Genomic DNA, 19,076 nt, shown 5'->3' on the forward strand with positions numbered 1-19,076 from the left:
TTTCTGCATATTAATTTTATACTTAGCCACCTCAAAGAATTAATGAATTTTTTGTAGTGGTTAAACTTTGATTTTCTAGGATTCAATCATTTTATCTACAGTTTTTTTTTTTTATTTTGTCATCTTCTTGGTGTTTATTCTTATTGTTTCTTTGTCTAGTTGCATTGGCTAGTATTTGCAAAACAATGCAAAATAATATGATAGTGGGAGATACCTGTCTTTTTCCTGACTATTAATGATGGTTCCAGTAGTTCATCATTAAGCAAAATGTTAACTTTTGGTTTTAAATGTGCATTTTTATACAATTTAACATTCTAAAGGAATTAACCTATTTTGGTTTTTCTAAGGGTATATAAAAATTGAAACAGATATTGATATTTATCAAATTTATTTTGGGTAGTAATTTGTTCATATGGTTTTCTACATTGATATATTAATAGGAAATCATGTAACATATTTCCTAATACTGAATTATCATTACTAAATTCTATTGGCTGATTTTCTTTTTTTTTTTTTTTTTTTACTATGCTGGCTGTGGGTTTTTCATATATGCTCTTTATCATGTTGAGGAAGTTTCCTTCAATTCCTACCTTTTGAAGTGTTTTTATCAAAAACGGATGTTGGATTTTGTCAAATGCTTTTTCAGCATCTATTAAGATGATCAATTGATTTTTCCCTTTTGATTTGTTAATGTGTTGTAATACATTGATTGATTTTCTTATGTTGAACCATCCTTGCATGCCTGGAATGAACCCCACTTGGTCATGGTGTATGATTTTTTTAATGTATCTTTGGATTCGATTTGCAAGTATTTTGTTGAGGATTTTTGCATCTATATTCATTAGGGAGATTGGCCGGTAGTTTTCCTTTTTTGTAGCATCTTTGCCTGGTTTTGGTATTAGATTGATGTTAGCTTCATAAAATGAGTTAGGTAGTGTTCCATTTTCTTCAATGTTTTGAAAGAGTTTGAGTAAGATTGGTGTCAGTTCTTTCTGGAAAGTTTGGTAGAATACCCTGTGAAGCCATTTGGCCCTGGGCATTTATTTGTGGGAAGATTTTTGATGACTGATTGGATCTCTTTGCTTGTGATGGGTTGGTTGAGGTCTTCTATTTCTTCTCTGGTCAGTCTAGGTTGTTCATATGTTTCCAGGAAATTGTCCATTTCCTCTACATTATCCAGTTTGTTGCCATACAGTTGTTCATAGTATCCTCCTATAATTTTTTTTAATTTCTTCAGGATCTGCAGTTATGTCACCTTTTTCATTCATTATTTTGTTTATATGGGTCTTCTCTCTTTTTGATTTTGTCAGTCTAGCTAGGGGCTTGTCAATCTTGTTGATCTTCTCAAAGAACCAACTTTTGGTGATATTTATCCTCTCTATTGTTTTTTTGTTCTCTATGTCATTTATTTCTGCTTTAATCCTTGTTATTTCTTTTCTTCTACTTGGTTTAGGATTGGTTTGCTGTTCATTTTCTAGCTTCTTCAGTTGATCCATTAGTTCTTTGATTTTGGCTCTTTCTTCCTTTTTAATATATGCATTTAGTGCTATAAATTTCCCCCTTAGCACTGCTTTTGCTGCATCCCATAGGTTTTGGTATGTTGTGTTCTCATTTTCATTCGTCTCTATATATTTAGCAATTTCTCTTGCTATTTCTTCTTTAACCCACTGATTGTTTAGGAGTGTGTTGTTTAATCTCGAGGTATTTGTGAATTTTCTAAGTCTCTGATGGTTATTGACTTCTAATTGTATTCCATTGTGGTCAGAGAATGTGCTTTGAATAATTTCAATCTTTTTAAATTTACTGAGGCTTGTTTTATGTCCCAGCATATGATCTATTCTGGAGAAAGTTCCGTGAGCACTAGAAAAGTATGTGTATCCTGGTGATTTGGGATGTAATGTCCTGTATATGTCTGTTAAATCTAATTCATTTATCAGATTGTTTAGGTTTTCAATTTCCTTATTGGTCTTCTGTCTGGTTGATCTATCTATAGGAGAGAGTGACGTGTTGAAGTCTCCCACAATTATTGTGGAAACATCAATTGCTTCCTTTAGTTTTGCCAGTGTTTCTCTCATGTATTTTGTGGCACCTTGATAGGGTGCATAGACATTTACAATTGTTATTTCTTCTTGTTGAATTGCCCCTTTTATTAGTATGTAGTGGCCTTCTTTGTCTCTCAAAACATCCCTGCATTGAAAGTCTATTTTATCTGAGATTAATATTGCTACACCTGCTTTCTTTTGGCTGTAGCTTGCATGAAATATTTTTTTCCATCCTTTCACTTTCAGTTTCTTTGTGTCCCTGTGTCTAAGATGAGTCTCTTGTATGCAACATATTGATGGTTCACTTTTTTTGATCCATTCTGCGAATCTGTATCTTTTAATTGGGGAGTTTAATCCATTTACATTCAACGTTATAACCGTGAAGGCATTTCTTGAATCAGCCATCTTATCCTTTGGTTTATGTTTGTCATATTTTTCCCCTCTCTCTATTAATATCCTTTATTGTACCCATACCGAATCTCTTTAGTCCTGAACCTTTCTCCAAGTCTCTCTGTCCTTTCTTTGTTTCTCTGTCTGTAGGGCTCCCTTTAGTATCTCCAGTAGGGCAGGTCTCTTGTTAGCAAATTCTCTCAGCATTTGTTTGTCTGTGAAAAATTTAAGCTCTCCCTCAAATTTGAAGAGAGCTTTGCTGGATAAAGTATTCTTGGTTGGAAATCTTTCTCACTCAGAATTTTAAATATATGGTGCCACTGCCTTCTCGCCTCCATGGTGGCTGCTGAGTAGTCACTACTTAGTCTTATGCTGTTTCCTTTGTATGTGGTGAATTGCTTTTCTCTTGCTGCTTTCAGAACTTGCTCCTTCTCTTCCGTGTTTGACAGTGTGATCAGAATATGTCTTGGAGTGGGTTTATTTGGATTTATTCTATTTGGAGTTCGCTGAGCATTTATGATTTGTGTATTTATGTTGTTTAGAAGATTTGGGAAGTTTTCCCCAACAATTTCTTTGAATACTCTTCCTAGACCTTTACCCTTTTCTTCCCCTTCTGGAACACCAATGAGTCTTATATTTGGACGTTTCATATTATCTATCATATCCCTGAGGTCCATTTCGATTTTTTCAATTTTTTTCCCCATTCTTTCTTTTATGCTTTCATTTTCCATTCTGTCATCTTCCAGGTCACTGATTCGTTGTTCAGCTTCCTCTAGTCTTGTACTATGAGTGTCCATAATCTTTTTAATTTGGTCAACAGTTTCTTTAATTTCCATAAGATCATCCATTTTTTTGTTTAGTCTTGCAATGTCTTCTTTATGCTCTTCTAGGGTCTTCTTGATCTCCTTTGTCTCCCGTACTATGGTCTCATTGTTCATCTTTAGTTCTTTGAGTAGCTGCTCTAGGTGCTGTGTCTCTTCTGGTCTTTTGATTTGGGTGCTTGGGCTTGGGTTATCCATATCGTCTGTTTTTTTCATATGCTTTATAATTTTCTGTTGTTTTTGGCCTCTTGGCATTTGCTGAACTTGATAGGGTTCTTTTAGGATCTGTAGACCAATTGAAGTCCTTATCTCTAATTTATCAGATCTACAGCTTTGTGGAGTACACTTTCTCTAACTAACCAGCAGGTGGCATCCACGAGCCACCTGTTCTCCACAAGCCAGTTCTCCCCTGCTTAGCCTTTTTGGTGAGTGGGGGAGTGAGTCTTGTGGGGTCCAATTGGTGTACCAAGCTTGCGAGTGTAGTTGGTGTTGCCTGCCCTGTATATGGGGTGTGTTTCTGGGCAGTCAGGGAGCGGGGGTGGCTCTAACAATCAAATCTCCCTGGTGATCCTAGAGTTTTAAAGCTGCTGTAATAGTCTAAGCCTTCAGTTCAGTCCTGCCACAGTTTGTCTCTGCCACTGACCCAGAAGTCCTTGGTATTGGCGTATGGCTCCTGAGACTTGCAAGTGGGCCCCTCTTCCAGGCTGTGCACCCCGGGTCCTCTGTTGAGGGATGACTGTGCTATGTCACAGGTGAGTGCCGTCCCCCCAGGGCGGTTCTGGGCTGCTGGGCTGTGTAGGGAGGCTCCCAGTCTGCTGAAATGATGGAGATTTCGCTGATCTCAGCAGTTCCATGTTTTCATGAGTGTTGTATGAAGTATGCCCAAAGTCAGATTGCTCTGTGGTGTCCAGTCCATGCAGTTCCTGGCTTTCTACCTACTTTCCTGGAGGAGTAACTCCTCTGCTTTGTTTGCTCTCAGATCGAGCAAGTTAAAGCTGTTCTCTTTATAAAATGGTTCCTCAGCGTCACTGTAGACACTGTCCATATACATGATGCTTTCAGGTTGAGTAGGGTTCTATTGGCTGATTTTAAATTTAAGATTTCTGTACAGCTGGTCTTAAGTGAGATTGATTATAGTTTTATCTTTTTGTGCTACATTTGTCAGGTTTTGGTGAGAGTGTTTGCTATTTTCTAGAAGTGATTTGAAGTGTTTCTTCTTTCTTCATGTTCTAGAAAAGTTTGAATAGTGTTGGAATTATCTATTCTTTGAAAGTCTAAAATAATTCATTGTTGACACCAGTTGACACTGGCTTCTTTGAGGGTAGCTCTTTTGTAATATTCTGAATTTTTTCCATTATTATTTGTCATTTACGTTTATCTAAGAAAGCATCCATTTTATGGTTTATTTATAATTACAACAAATGATATTTACAATTTATTTTATTTAGAGATTTGCAAAGTAGTCTGATAATTCTTTTAATTTCTAGTATATCTATTGCATTTCTTTTTTATTTCTAATTTTATTTATACTTTTTTCTTGAATAAGTTGTTTCATTATCTGTTATTATTTTTTCTTAATTTAGTTATGTATTCTACTATTTTTCTGTTTTCTGATTAATCAACTTCTGCTTTTATTTTTTTCTTATACTTTCCTTACGTTTGTTGATTCAGCTCTAATTCTTGAATGGAATGCTTATTTAATTTATTTTCATTATTATTTGCTTGGCAAATATTTAATGCTATAAGTTTTTACCTTGAGCCCAACTTCTCAAAGTTTTTGCTAAGTAGTATCTTTAATATTGTTATTTTCTATATCCTCTGTAATTTCAGTTTGACTTTGTTCTTTGCATGAAGATCTGAGAGAGATTTAAAATTTTCAGGTGGCTAGGTACTTTTCTTCTCTTTTTATTATTATTAAATTTTATTATACTATGGTCAAGGAAGATTGTTTCAATACCACTTCTTAGAATGTATTGCGGTTTTTGTGTCCTATTGTAGTCTTTATTTTTGAAATTAAAATATATGCTAGATATGCTGTTTTATATACATCTCCTGGGTTAACATTGATTGTATTGTACGTATATAATTTATTATATGTATATTTTAGGGATCTTGCTATGTCATGGCTGACAATGTTTCTTACTACTATTGTGTTTCATTGATTTCTTCCAGAAGTTTGTGTTTTTATGAACTTTGACATTTTGTTTTTGTCACTGAAAGATTCATATCAAGTATAAGTTCATTATTGATTTAAACTTTGATCATTCTTATAATGTGTAGAATAGTACGTGGTGCATAGTAATTGCTAAATTATTCCTGAATGTTACAAATAGCCTTGAATTTACATTTTTATGAGACTCTTGTGGAGCTTTACACTTGGTTTTGTTTTGTATTTTGACCTTATTAAAAAATCTTGTCTTTATACAATAAATAATTTAGGCCTTAATGCTTGCATCTTAATTTACATTGTAGTTTCCTTATCTCTTACTCTGTGGTTTGTCTTTTCTTTGTTTGGTGTGTGTGTGTGTGTGTGTGTGTGTGTGTCTGTATAAATGAATGTGCTTTTCTTCTGATAATGTCAAATATTTAAAGTCTATATTTAGTTATTGTAGAGATTTCTTTTATAACTTGATAAGGTGGTTTTCAACCTCCATCAATTTATCAATTATTTATTGAAATATAGAGATGCGTGAGAAAATTAACACAATTTCAAATAGTATACTTAAATCTCAATTTCTTGATTTGTCATCTTTATTTGCATTGCTCATATATTTTCTTGTATTGACTTTGCTGTGGAGAGAAGCCTGAGCTTTTATTTTGTGTGCTTTTTATTATGTTCTGAGGTGTATGTGTGTGACTTACACATCTAAAAAAAATTCTCTCTTTGCCTTGAAATTCAGTACTTTTCCAGGAAATATCTTTCTGAGACTCCCTCAGATTTATGGGTAGTGGGCTTTAGGGTCAGTCACAGTTGATATGTATCAACTTTGCTTTTCCTTCTGAAATGCTGTTCAAAGTGCTGTACTAGAGTCATTCCATCTACTGCATGGCTTTTTAAATGTTTCTCTTTTTAAAATAGAGCCTTACTATTTCTTCTACTTCCTTTCAAGTACCTAAAAAGCCTAGTGTCAAGTAAAGTATGCAAAAGATTCTTCAGAAGTTCTTATTGAATGTGTAAATGAATGAGCCTGGGACTTAATTCCCTGCTGCTAACTCACTCTCTCTGTCCACTTCTCTAAATAGGGAGTGTTGTTGAGATTTCTCAGAATTTTTTCCTTTCACAATCTCCCAGTTCCCATCACACTTCTGGGAGAAAAGCAAGAGCTGGATTGAGAATAGTAGTGATTCCCGGGATCTTCCATCTCTCATGTTCCTTGAATGCTACTTTTCAAAGATTATGGCATGAAGTTGTATCCCTTCTTTTGTTTGATTGTTGCTAGGGTGTTTTTGTTTTGTTTGCTGGATTTTGATTATTCTTGTTAAACGTTATTCATTCATTTCGTTATAAGGAAAAGAGGTACCTGACATCACTTTCTCACCTTACCCCAGAAGTCACATAAGTTGTCTAAACAAGATAAGAACCTCAAGAGCAGAGCTCGGTTTCTTTTTCTTCCTTGTATTTCCTGTAGAATTTAGTCTGGAGCTGAGCATACAATTGACATTTAATAACTACTTACTGAATGGATAAATAATAAATATTTATCGTCGTTCTAATTTATGACCTATTGTTGAAAGAATGGGTAATGGGGCACAATCACCCTGGAAAAGGTATAGTTTTTGATTAATCAGGAGAGTTGATAGGCTAAGCAGCAAAGAAAGAGCGGTATGACATGGAAGACACGGCCACATGTCAGAACAAGTAAGCTTGGTGCTCCCTTTAACTTTGGAAGAATTGAGCTCATCTATTTGTTTTTGACCCAGTGTGGGATTTCAGTCCCCAAAGCCCCAAGAAAGACATAAGTGAATGAGCAGGGAATTTATAAGGGACACCTTTCTCCTTTGGATTTGCTTTTTTCCTTCTTATTTACTAAACACATCAGTTTTAAGGGCACTCTGTGAAATTGACTTCTTGGATTCCTTCCTTTACCTTTAGCTAAAGTCAAGGCTCACCTTGGATTATTCATTTTCCATTCCAGCCTTTCACTGGCTGCTTAAGGGCAGACACCCTGGCTGTCAAATGTGTATTTCTCTGTGATTTTGTGTGACACTATGTTTGACCTTGGGCAGATTCAGCTTCATGCCAGTGGGCAGTTTCTTTTTCAGTGGCATGAGTCTTTTTGCGGTGATGAGTCTTTTTGTTCATTTCAGTTTCTGAGTATTGATGTTCTTTCACTTCTCTTTCAGGAAAAATGAACAGGATTTGACGTGCAGAAGAAGGTCACTTGCCTCCTTCTGACAATTGATTTTCCTTTTGCCGTTCAGCGGTTCATTAGTTTCTCTTAACTACAGCTCTGTGTTTAGAGGCAGTTTGGTTTGGGACATCAGCCACAGTGGGGGACTGACAGAGCCTTAGTATGCTAGCATCAGATCAGAGCAGGTGATTTTCTGAGAATATGAGGGTGGGTGCTTTTAGATTCTTCCTTTGCACTCTAAATTACTAACACAAAGGAGGGTAAAACAGAAGACCAGAATCAGGAGCCAAATGTTTGGGTGTTTTTTCTTGGTCTTATATTTGTGTTTTATTATTTCCTACACGAGTGAAGTGTTAGCCCACAAGCATCTTTGAGACTTTTTAGAATATTATCCAGGGAGTTGGTGGGGAAAAGTTCAGGGTGGTGGGATTCACCATGTATATGAATGCCAGAATATACACTGACATACAGTAACTACACAGAAATTTTTAAACTTTTTAATATGGAAACTTAAAAACATGCCAAGTAGACAGAATATAATAATGACACCCCATGTACCCAGCTCAGTATTATCTCCCCATGGCCAATCATGTTTCATTTTTGCTCTCTCTTCCTTTCTCCTCTCCTATATTATTCCAGATATCACATTATTTCACCAATGAATATTTCAATATGTATTGCTAAAAGTAAAGAGCCTTTTAGAAAACATAGCCACAAATGCAGTTACCATGACTAAAACATAATTAACAATACTTCCTTAATATCATCAAATATACAGTGTTCCAATTATCTCATAAATGTTATAATTTTCCAGTTTGTGTAAATCTGTATGTTCCACATTTGATATATTTTTTCTTTTTTTTAACTTAATTAATTAATTAATTTTTTATTGAGATTGTTCATATACCATACAATTATCCAAAGATCCAAAGTGTACAGTCAATTGCCCATGGTACTGTCATGCAGCTGTGCATTCATCACCAAAATTAATTTTTTCCCAATTTTTAGAACATTTTCATTACTCCAGAAAAGAAATAAAGACAAAAAAAGGAAACTCCAACCCTCCCATACCTCTAACCACCCCCCTCCATTATTGATTCGTAGTTTTGGTACAGTACCTTCATTACTGTTGATGAAAGAATGTTAAAATAGTACTAACTCTAGTATATGGTTTGCAATAAGTATATATTTTTTCCTATATGCCCCTCTATTATTAACTTCTAGTTATAGTGTCATACATTTGTTGTAGTTCATGAGAGGGATTTCTAATATTTGTACAGTTAATCATGGACTTTGTCCACCACAAGATTCGCTGTTTTATACATTCCCATCTTTTAACCTCCATCTTTCCTTCTGGTGACATATGTGACTCTGAGCTTACCCTTTCCACCACCTTCACACACCACTCAGCACTGTTAGTTATTCTCACAATGTGCTACCATCACCTCTGTGCATTTCCAAACATTTTTAAGTTCACCCTAATTGAACATTCTGCTCATAATAAGCAACCGCTCCCCTTTCTTTAGCCTTGTTCTATATCCTGGTAGCTTATATTTCATGTCTATGAGTTTACATATTATAATTAGTTCATATCAGTGAGATCCTGCAATAGTTGTCCTTATGTGTCTGTCTTATTTCACTCAATATAGTGCCCTCAAGGTTTCTTCATCAACCCATTGTTTTTTAAGACGGTTTTGTTCACACGCCATACATTCCATGTTGGTTCCCTGTATAGTTACGTATTTTTGTATTTGGCACCATCGCCACTATCTATATAAGGACATCTCCATTTCTTCCACAAAGAAGAGGAAGAGTCAAAGAAGGCAGAGATGAAAGAAAAAGAAAAGAGAAAGAGAGAGAAAAATGACAGCTAGAAAGCAACAAAAGGGTAGCATTAAACTAAAGTAAAATAAAGAGTCAGACAACATCATCAGTGCCAAGAATCCCATACCCTTCCCCTATGCCCTCCCCATATGCATTTAGCTTTGGTATATTGCCTTTGTTATATTAAAGGAAGCATAATACAATGTTTCTGTTAATTATAGTCTCTAGTTTACATTGATTGTATTTTCCCCCAATCCTGCCCTATTTTTAACACCTTGCAGTGTTGACATTCATTTGTTCTACCTCATATAAAAATATGTTTGTACCTTTTATTACAATCGTTGAGCACCCTAGGTTTCACCGAGTTATACAGTCCCAGTCTTTATCTTTCGTCTTTCTTTCTGGTGTTCCACATGGTCTTAACCTTCCTCTTTCAACCATACTCACAGTCATCTTTGTTCAGTTGTTCTAGTTTGCTAATGCTGCGGAATGCAAAACACCAGATATGGATTGGCTTTTATAAAAAGGGGGTTTATTTGGCTACACAGTTACAGTCTTAAGGCCGTAAAGTGTCCAAAGTAACACATCAGTAATTGGGTACCTTCACTAGAGGATGGCCAATGGCGTCCGGAAAACCTCTGTTAGCTGGGAAGGCACGTGGCTGGCATCTCCTCCAAAGTTCTGGTTTCAAAATGGCTTTCTCCCAGGACGTTCCTCTCTAGCAAGCTTGCTCCTCTTCACAGCGTCACTCACAGCTGCACTGAGTTCCTTCTCTTTGAGTCAGCTCATTTATATGGCCCCACCGATCAAGGTCCACCCTGAATGGGTGGGGCCACGCCCCCATGGGAATATCTCATCAGCGTCATCACCCACAGCTGGGTGGGGCACATTCCAAGCAAATCTCATCAGCATCAAAACGTCTGCCCCACAAGACTACATCAAAGATAATGGCGTTTGGGGGACACAATACATTCAAACTGGCACATCAGTGTACTTACATTGCTGTGCTACTATCTCCCAAAATTGTTTTCCAGACCTCTCACTCCTGTCTTTTCCTTTCTGTCTGCAGTGCTTCCTTTATTGTTTCTTGTAGAGCAGGTATCTTGTTCACAAACTCTGTCGTTGTCTGTTTGTCAGAGAATATTTTAAGCTCTCCCTCATATTTGAAGGACAGTTTTGCCAGACATAGGATTCTTGGTTGGTCATTTTTCTCTTTCAGTATCTTAAATATATCACACCACTTCCTTCTTGTCTCCTTGGTTTCTACTGAGAAATCCACTCATAGTCTTATCAAGCTTCCTTTGTATGTGAGGGATCGCTTTTCTCTTGCTGCTTTCAGGTTTCTCTCTTTATCTTTTATGTTTGATAATCTGATTATTAAGTGTCTTGGTGTAGGCCTATTCGGATCTATTCTCTTTGGGGTATACTGCACTTCTTGGATCTGTAATTTTATGTCTTTCATAAGAGATGGGAATTTTTCATTGATTATTTCCTCTATTATTGCTTCTGCCCCTTTCCCTTCTCTTCTCCTTCTGGGACACCCATGACAAGTACATTCCTGAATTTCATGTTGTCCTTCAATTCCCAGAGACATTGCTCATATTTTTCCATTCTTTTCTCTATCTGTTCTTTCGTGTCTAGGCTTTCAGGAGTCTTGTTCTCCAATTCCTGAGTGTTTTCTCCTGCCTCTTGAGACCTGCTGTTGTATGTTTCCATTGTGTCTTTCATCTCTTGTGTTGTGCCTTTCATTTCCATAGATTCTGCCAGTTGTTTTTTTGAACTTTCAATTTCTACCTTATGTACATCCAGTGTTTTCATTATATACTTCATCTCTTTTGCTGTATCTTCTCTAAACTTTTTAGATTGATTTAGCATTAGTTGTTTAAATTCCTGTATCTCAGTTGAAGTGTAAGTTTGTTCCTTTGACTGGGCCATAACTTCATTTTTCTTAGTATAGGTTGTAGTTTTCTGTTGTCTAGGCATCTGGTTTCCTTGGTTATCCCAATCAGGTTTTCCCAGACCAGAACGGGCTCAGGTCTTGGAAGGAGGGAATAGTATCTGGTTTCCCTGGGGGTTTCTTAGAAGATTGGTACACCCTGTGAGGCCTCAAGTCACTGTGCTTTTCTGCCCAGCAGGTGGTGCCTGTTAGCCTGTAGCTCCTGACTGGTGTAAGGAGGTGTAGCCTGTGGCTGTTTTCCTCCAGGCTCCAGGGTCTGGTTCTGAATGGAATGCGGGTAGTAGAGCTGGGCCCCACCTCTTTCCCCTTAGGGAAGATACCTCCCCTAGGGAGGGGTCATTTGCATTTGAATAGTCTCTCTGCCTGTGCTATCTCCACCCTTGTCTGGGCCAGAGCACTGGGAACTGCAAATGGCTGAGGCTTTCTCCACTGAGCTGAAAAAAGGACAGAAAGCCCCCTTCAGGGCCAGTCCCCACCCACCCTCCGGCTCTCCTAGGTCAGTTGTCACCAAAAGCTTCTGTCTGCTTGTTGGGGATTCATATCTTGTATTGAGCAGTTCATGTTTGTTTATTAAAACCACAGTTGGAGCTCAGCTGAGCTATATTTGCTTTCTCGGAGAGTGCTGCTCTCTAGCACCACAAGGCCTTGCAGTTCAGGCCTTGGGGGGAGGGGGCTCCTGGCTTGGATCCGCAGTTTTTACTTACAGATTTTATGCTGCCAGGTGTACTCTGGAAAGACAGGTTCCCATCCAGCGTCAACTCCGCAGCCACTTGGATCTTTTTTTTTTTTTTTTTTTTTTGGTAATGGTTTTCAATATTTTTGAAATGCCCACCTCAAAAAGGGTAAGGTCAAAGGGTTGTGCCTTGGCAGAATGCCATCTATCCGCCGTGTGAGATTGGATGCCATAGCTTGTACTGTTGGAGCCTGAGGGCTTTTCCTCTAGGTTTAACAAGAGATTAGGCCTGAGACCTCTCATTCAGCCTGGGGAGCAATAGATATTACAGGGACTTTTTCATGGGATCAGTCTTGGGTGTCTTTGTTTGCCTGTCAAGCCGGTTGCTGGTACTTTAACTTCACTCTCTGTGTCCTTATTAAATAGAGTACCACTAAGGCAAAGTGAGTATGCAGCTCCTGGTTAACCCCTCAGTGTGATTTGACATTAAGCTGTTGCTGTATGGACAAGGCCTGCGCCTGGTCAATCTTGGCAAGCCCCAACCCTGAGCAGCAGTGGGTGCTGTGCATTGACTTATGCCCGTTGTATGCCCTAGCAGTCCAGACTTTGCACATAGAGATTCGGGACTGGTTTCCGTTGGCCATCAGGGAGCTCTGGTCGTGGACACGGTAACCTGGGGGTAAAGATCTTAGACTGAGGCCTCCAGGTGTTTCCTGGTGGCAGCAACCACTGCTACCATTCAGCAGCCAAGCACCACTACTGTCCGATCACGGCTAGAACATTCTTTTTGCCCCTTTTACTTGCTCCTGCAGGGTGTATATATGGAATCTCCACTTCTAGAATCTTATATTTTAGGGTGTTTCAGTGTCACTTTACTCCTCCACTCTACCTTCTACCCCCATTCCCTTAAAGAGGCTTCTAATTGTTTTTTCATCTACTTAAAGTAGAGAGGAAACAAAAAGTACCCCAAGGTTGCTAGGTAAGAAATAAAGCTATTCTTCCTCTGAAAACCCTTTGCCCCCAGTCCTGAGATCTGTTGCCCATGAAAAACTTTTTCTTCCTAGGAAACTTCTGCATGAATTATTTCCCTACAACCCCACGATGCTTGGACTTGAATCGCTTCCAGATCCCACAGATACCTGGGAAATCATTGAGACCATCGGTAGGGGCACCTATGGCAAGGTCTACAAGGTGACCAATAAGAGAGATGGGAGCCTGGCTGCAGTCAAAATTCTGGATCTGATCAGTGTAAGTAATGGCGGCAACTTGTAACCACCGTATGGTGCTTCATGCACATTGAGCTTTCAACTTCTTTTTCTCGTTCCAGGGATAATTTTCATGGAACCTGGTATGAGATCTCAAAATAAGTCATGATTTATTGGCTCAGCTAAATAGAAGGGACTCTACTTGGTGTTGAAGCTTTCCTTGATTTTTGTTTTTTTTGTCTGATAACTGTTATTGTAGTTTCAGACCTTTGGGGTCTTCAAAAGTTATTCTCTCGGAAAAAGTGATGAATTCACTCACCTGAGCTTATCAAGAGACTGATCTCTCTATAAATTACAGAGTGACCCAGATTTGTGATATTCGACCTTTTGGGGCTGAAGACATTTCAGAGCACTAAACACTGATATTATAATACCATATGTTGTTTTGCACAATGAAATTATTGGTGTCCTATTGTCTGTTGGATCCCTTGGTGTCCTATTCTCTGTTAGATCTCCTTAATTTCTTTGAAAATGCAGACCTTTTTCACCATTACATTATTTTTTATTGTGACTATGTATATATATCTTATAAAATTTTAACCATTAAGTCTACAATTTAGCAGCATTAATTACTTTTGCAATGTTCTAGCATCACCATAATTCAAATATAAAACTTTCTCATCATCCAAAACAGAAACTCTGTACCCATTAAGCAAAAACTCCCTGTTGTCCTTCCTCTCAGTCCCTGGTATCCTTCAATCTAGTTTTCTCTCTATGAATTTAATGCAGATGTTTTTAAATAGAAAGAAAGGCATCCAAGATGATATTGTTAAAGAAAAAGAGGAATATAATAAAGAGGATTTTAACTGGGATTTGAATGTTTGTACATTGTTATGTATTTCCAAAATATGGCAATGGTGACATTAAAAATATAGCATAAATAAGCTTTATTCAGTGATTACTTGACTATAATATCTATTTATACCCTTCATTAAACAGTGGACTTAATCCAGCATGCAATTTTCCCTGTTTAGGATATGGATGAAGAAATTGAGGCAGAATATAACATTTTGCAATTCCTTCCTAATCATCCCAACGTTGTAAAGTTTTATGGAATGTTTTACAAAGCGGACCAGTGTGTGGGAGGACAGCTGTGGCTGGTCCTGGAGGTAAGAGGCACCTGTTGGGTAACCATCAATTCAAATAGAACACCAGGGGCAAGCAGAGATTTTGTTGTCTAAATGGTGTTTTAAGATTAACATTGGAGGAGTCCATTCCTACTACATGTCACCAGTACCTTATTATATGTGAAGTTCTAATGGGTAGGCTGTGTGCTGAAGATGTTCATGTTTCTGTGCTTTAGAAGTTTAATAATATTTTTTTCTAATACAGAGTGAATACAAAAATGCAATTGGAAAAGGTTCTTTTCTTCCCCATAGTACAAATATTTCATAAAAAACGTGCTGCAATTAATTGAAACTCATTTTCCAAAACTGTTAACCCAAAGTTTACTTGGCTTGCCAAGTTTGTAGTAGCCCCATTCCTGTCCATTAATCCTTGCCTTAGATTGGGTTTCCTGCAAACTGACTCAGAGTTGTATGTGGAAGGTTTATTGGGGACTCCTCTCAGGCTACCTCCTCAGAGGAGGAAGTGAGGAAGGAAGAAAGTGAGGAAGGCAAGTATGGGCAAGGGGTACGTTGGCCAGCAATGCAGTTGCAACAGGGCCTCGGCTGATCCTCTTGTAGAGCTGTCAAGCTATTTCGGAGTCATTTTGAGTTGTGTCTCTGCATCAGCTGATCATTGACTGGAAGGGGACATGGCCTTGAGTGGGAAGTTACCTTAGCTGAGGGCAGGTCCTAGTGAGGGGCACAGTGGGAGCTGGAAGCAGGGAGCAGTCGACATTGCCAGCAGCATGGCTCTGAGAGGGAAGCTGAAGAGGGCACGACTGTACTTACTATAGTCCTGCATTTTTTCTCCCTTACCAGTGGGAATAAATGTGTGCATTTGGGGCAAAAGAGATGTTTCCCCACAAATACAATCTCCCACGAGAATAAAATGATAAATGCATAATAACAATATATGAAACTCGTATATTTAGGACAGGTCTGTTGCCTCATTTTCACTAGGCCCTCCCTGATTTGTTCTGGAGTCTGCCAATCTGAACCAGCACATGTCTTCATTCCTGAGGTCACATTTGTGATCCAGGAGGCATGGGCACACATGGATGCCTTAAGACGGAAATGCCACGAGGGGAGGCAGCCCTCACTTCACGGTCTGGCGCTTCTCTTGTCCGAATCTGGTGCCTGGCTCTGGGAGGGCCTAAGCATGGGAGAATATGTACTGGCTGCCATGGCAACCACATGTGGGGATTTCATTTGTTATATTCAAATGGGATGATGTGCAGGGAAACCAGTTTGAAATTTCCTGTCCCATAAATTGCCTTCCTCAGAATATAAAGATGTAAGGGAATTTGGCTATCAGGAATTATCTTTGTCCATTCAGTTGGTTGGTTAAGTGACCTAACACATTCTCATGTTATCATCTTTGGGTTTTAGTCCTTTCCTCCTCTCCTACCCCGCTTCCCGGGAGAAGTAATGGATTATATCCTGCAAATGAATCTCTAGAAAAGTATTAATATTTGAAATGCTGCTTTGTTTGGGAAATTAAAAGCATTTCATTTCTGGAGACTCGGATTACATTCTTCATAAGCTCAGTAAGTTCTCTATGTTTTAAAACTCACTGTCATTTAATAATGGAAGCAGGAAATCTTAGTTTCTGCGCATTACTTTTCCTCTGCCTTAAAAAGGCTCTGCATTCAGACATAGTTAACTGGAACTGCTGCAAATTTTCCAGGGCCTAAAAAGAGGCTCTCCCTCTGGTGCAGCCTAGCAGGAAGTTGGACTGTTCAGACCCACGGCCCCTGGTGAATTGTCTTCTTGCCGAGGAGTGACTGAATACCAGCCCCTCAGGTATGGCTAGAGCAGCCAGGAAGGGCTGCACGCAACCTTGAAAGATGAGAAGGAGTCTAGAACTATGAACTCGGCCTTGTGCATATCCTCCCTGGCCAGCAAGACAATATGATGGCATTTGTGAGCTTTGCATGTTGTTTTGGCCCATGCCAAAGTTGATGTATGGGAGTTGGATGCCCTTGGTCTTTTCTTTCTCATAATGGGCAGTCTAAGCCAGGTTAGGGCATGGCTGACGCCTCCAATTGTCTTATAGAAACAGCTTATTGACTCATAGAGCTGGAAGGAACTGCAATAGTTTTTCAACTCAGTCGCCTTAGTGTTCTGCTGAAAGACAGAAGTTCAGAGAGGGGAATTAATGTGTCTAGGTACATAACTATTTGTGTGGCAGAAGTGGAAGGGAGACCATCCTTCAGCACTTTTCTACCATGATGTGCTGCTGCTGTGCGTGATGCTATTTGTGACGCTATCTGTCCAATTCCTGGAACACTGGAATCAGCAGCACTTCCTGGTTGCACACACACAGCACTGGCTGACCATGTGCAGTCTACACAGCTGCCCATCCATTTTGTGAGTGCTTTAGGAGACACACACAATAAAATTATGATGTGTTTAATATTGTTCTTCTCATCCAGTATATTGAGATTAAATTTATGTTGCCTTTGCTCTTTCCTTGCTGATGGGATGAAAGGCCCAGTGAGAGGCTATTCCACAGAACAATTCTAGGGGATAGAAAAATGTTATTAATAACCCCCTTAAATCACCACAACTGTGAAAATGAAAACAAATAAAAATGTCACTTCTGAAATTCATTACTAATTGTTAGGCAAAAGCAAACAAAAACTCTCTTTCATGATAGACACCTACTATATTACAAAAATATGGAGAGAAAACACTTATACACAACGATGTTTTGGAAAAATTGTGGGTAAGTCTTATTCTAAATGAAACATTAAATTTTAAAAAACCTATACATTCTATTATCTCTCACCTAAATGAAATATAATAAGAAATTACACCTTTAAGAAAAACACAATACTCAGAAAAAGACCTAATATGTGCTATGGCATGGACTGTACTTTCTTTTTTTTTCCTTTCAATGTAAAACCTTTGGCAGGTAGAAACTGTTAATTTCAGAATGAATTAAGTATTCACCATTTGGCTCATATAGTATATGAGGCTATAAAGTTAAAAAAAAAGAAAAAAATTCATTATATATTTTTAACCAGATGAAAGAATTCGTTGTTTTTTTAAATCTGATTTTTTTCTCCCGGAGCTCTAGGCATAGTTCAGTACTTAATATGTAGAGCTTGTGCCAAAGAAAAAAATCTCTGTCCAGTTTTTCCTTTCATTTAAGACTTAAAGTCCAGTCTGGACCCAAAATTCATTGAAAATATCATACATTAACCCATTTTCACCCATTGTTGTTTTGGCATGAATTAAGTTGATCAGATTAACAAATTAGTGTCTTAGCAGGAATCTAATAGACGGGAACACAGGACTGGTAAGTTGTGATTGATCAGAGATGGGTAGGAAAGCCCTGGAGCATGGAGCACTGACTCAGACAGAGGTTCTGGCAGGGTTCTAGAATGAGTGTCGCTGGAGTCCTAGGGGCCACAGTGAAGGCACTGAATACCTGGTAGTGGAAGAGAAGGGAAGAACAGAGTTGCATCCTACATACATGTGCCATATGTGCTCGGCAAAGAGAGAGAGTTAAGAAGCTGGACATGGGAGCGGTTCTGCCTGCTGATCTCAATGAGCTTGGAGGCTGAGATATGAGACGGGGGGTTTGGTTTCACTTGCTTCTCGTGTTCTGAGCACCTCACCACCCTGACTAACTCTAGGGTTTCAAATGACATATTTTTCATTCTTCCAGGTGCAAGCCAGTGACTTTATCTGGTACTCAGTAAAATAAACACAATCTGTTTCCAACACTGTAGGATAAATATGCTGTTCTGGACTCACTGGGAGGTTGACAGTGTCCAACATGGTGCTTCCTAAGGGATCTTCTAGAGTAATATTGACTATACTTGCGTTTTGCTTTGTGCTCTCTGTAGAACCTAACACCCTTGAAGGATAAAGCCCACTAAACAAAAGGGACACTGAAAAGAAATGCCTCCAAATTCTGCAATCAGACTAGGTTGAATCAACCTGCTGATAGAGAATATCCTTGAAAGTTGGAGTTTAGACTAGAATCAAGTTCTGGTGATTGTGTTGCATTGTCCATTCTGAAATAACATGGAGGAAAGTTGATGGCTTATCGAGCAAAGAACATTTTATTGCTTGAAATTATGGTCATCTTAGCAAATGCACATACTGTGATTGAATCAATATTCAGTGATGTTTTGGAAAATAGATGTGGAATGTAAATGATTGTTGTATTTTTCTTGGTTTGGAGAAAAGTGATCATTAAATTCTAGATGCATCCGGCTGCCACATTTACTGAATGCTGAGGGTGTAGGGAGGAACTGCAGGATGGAGACACACCTCTATATTTGAATCTGATTGCTAGCAGAGTAGGTGGAAAGGAAGTGCTGCATGTGCCAACCCTCAGGGGTGAGGTGGGAGGCTTGGTTGCCTTCTTACAACTCTAAGGGGATTATTTTTATTTGATGCATTTAAATATAATTCCTTGTTATGCTTTAAAGTGTCCAGCCCATTTCACTGAACATTTTAAATAATTGTCGGTGTGTACTTGCTTTCTTTTTTATATCTCAGTACCCAAGTCCTTTCTCTGTAACCCACAGGCTGCCCTTTAAAACCTGCTGGTGGGCTTTTCAACTTCACAGGGCAGCTTCCTCTAACGGTGCCGTGAGCAGTTTAATTATATGTTTCTGTGACTCACA

General features: G+C 38.4%; 1 protein-coding gene across 3 annotated transcripts in view; it reads left to right on the forward strand.

The window, feature by feature from the left end:
• Window positions 1-19,076, forward strand: part of LOC119544302 (myosin-IIIb-like) — a 256,724-nt gene that overhangs the window by 62,530 nt on the left and 175,118 nt on the right. For all 3 annotated transcript variants that reach the window (XM_037849676.1, XM_037849678.1, XM_037849677.1), the window contains exons 3-4: window positions 13,124-13,307; window positions 14,299-14,433. In XM_037849676.1, coding sequence (XP_037705604.1) covers window positions 13,161-13,307; window positions 14,299-14,433 — 282 coding nt within the window. In that variant the 5' untranslated portion in view covers window positions 13,124-13,160. The remainder of the gene's footprint in view (window positions 1-13,123; window positions 13,308-14,298; window positions 14,434-19,076) is intronic.

Source organism: Choloepus didactylus, chromosome 9 (assembly GCF_015220235.1).
Source record: "Choloepus didactylus isolate mChoDid1 chromosome 9, mChoDid1.pri, whole genome shotgun sequence".
In the NCBI taxonomy this organism is placed as follows: domain Eukaryota; kingdom Metazoa; phylum Chordata; class Mammalia; order Pilosa; family Megalonychidae; genus Choloepus; species Choloepus didactylus.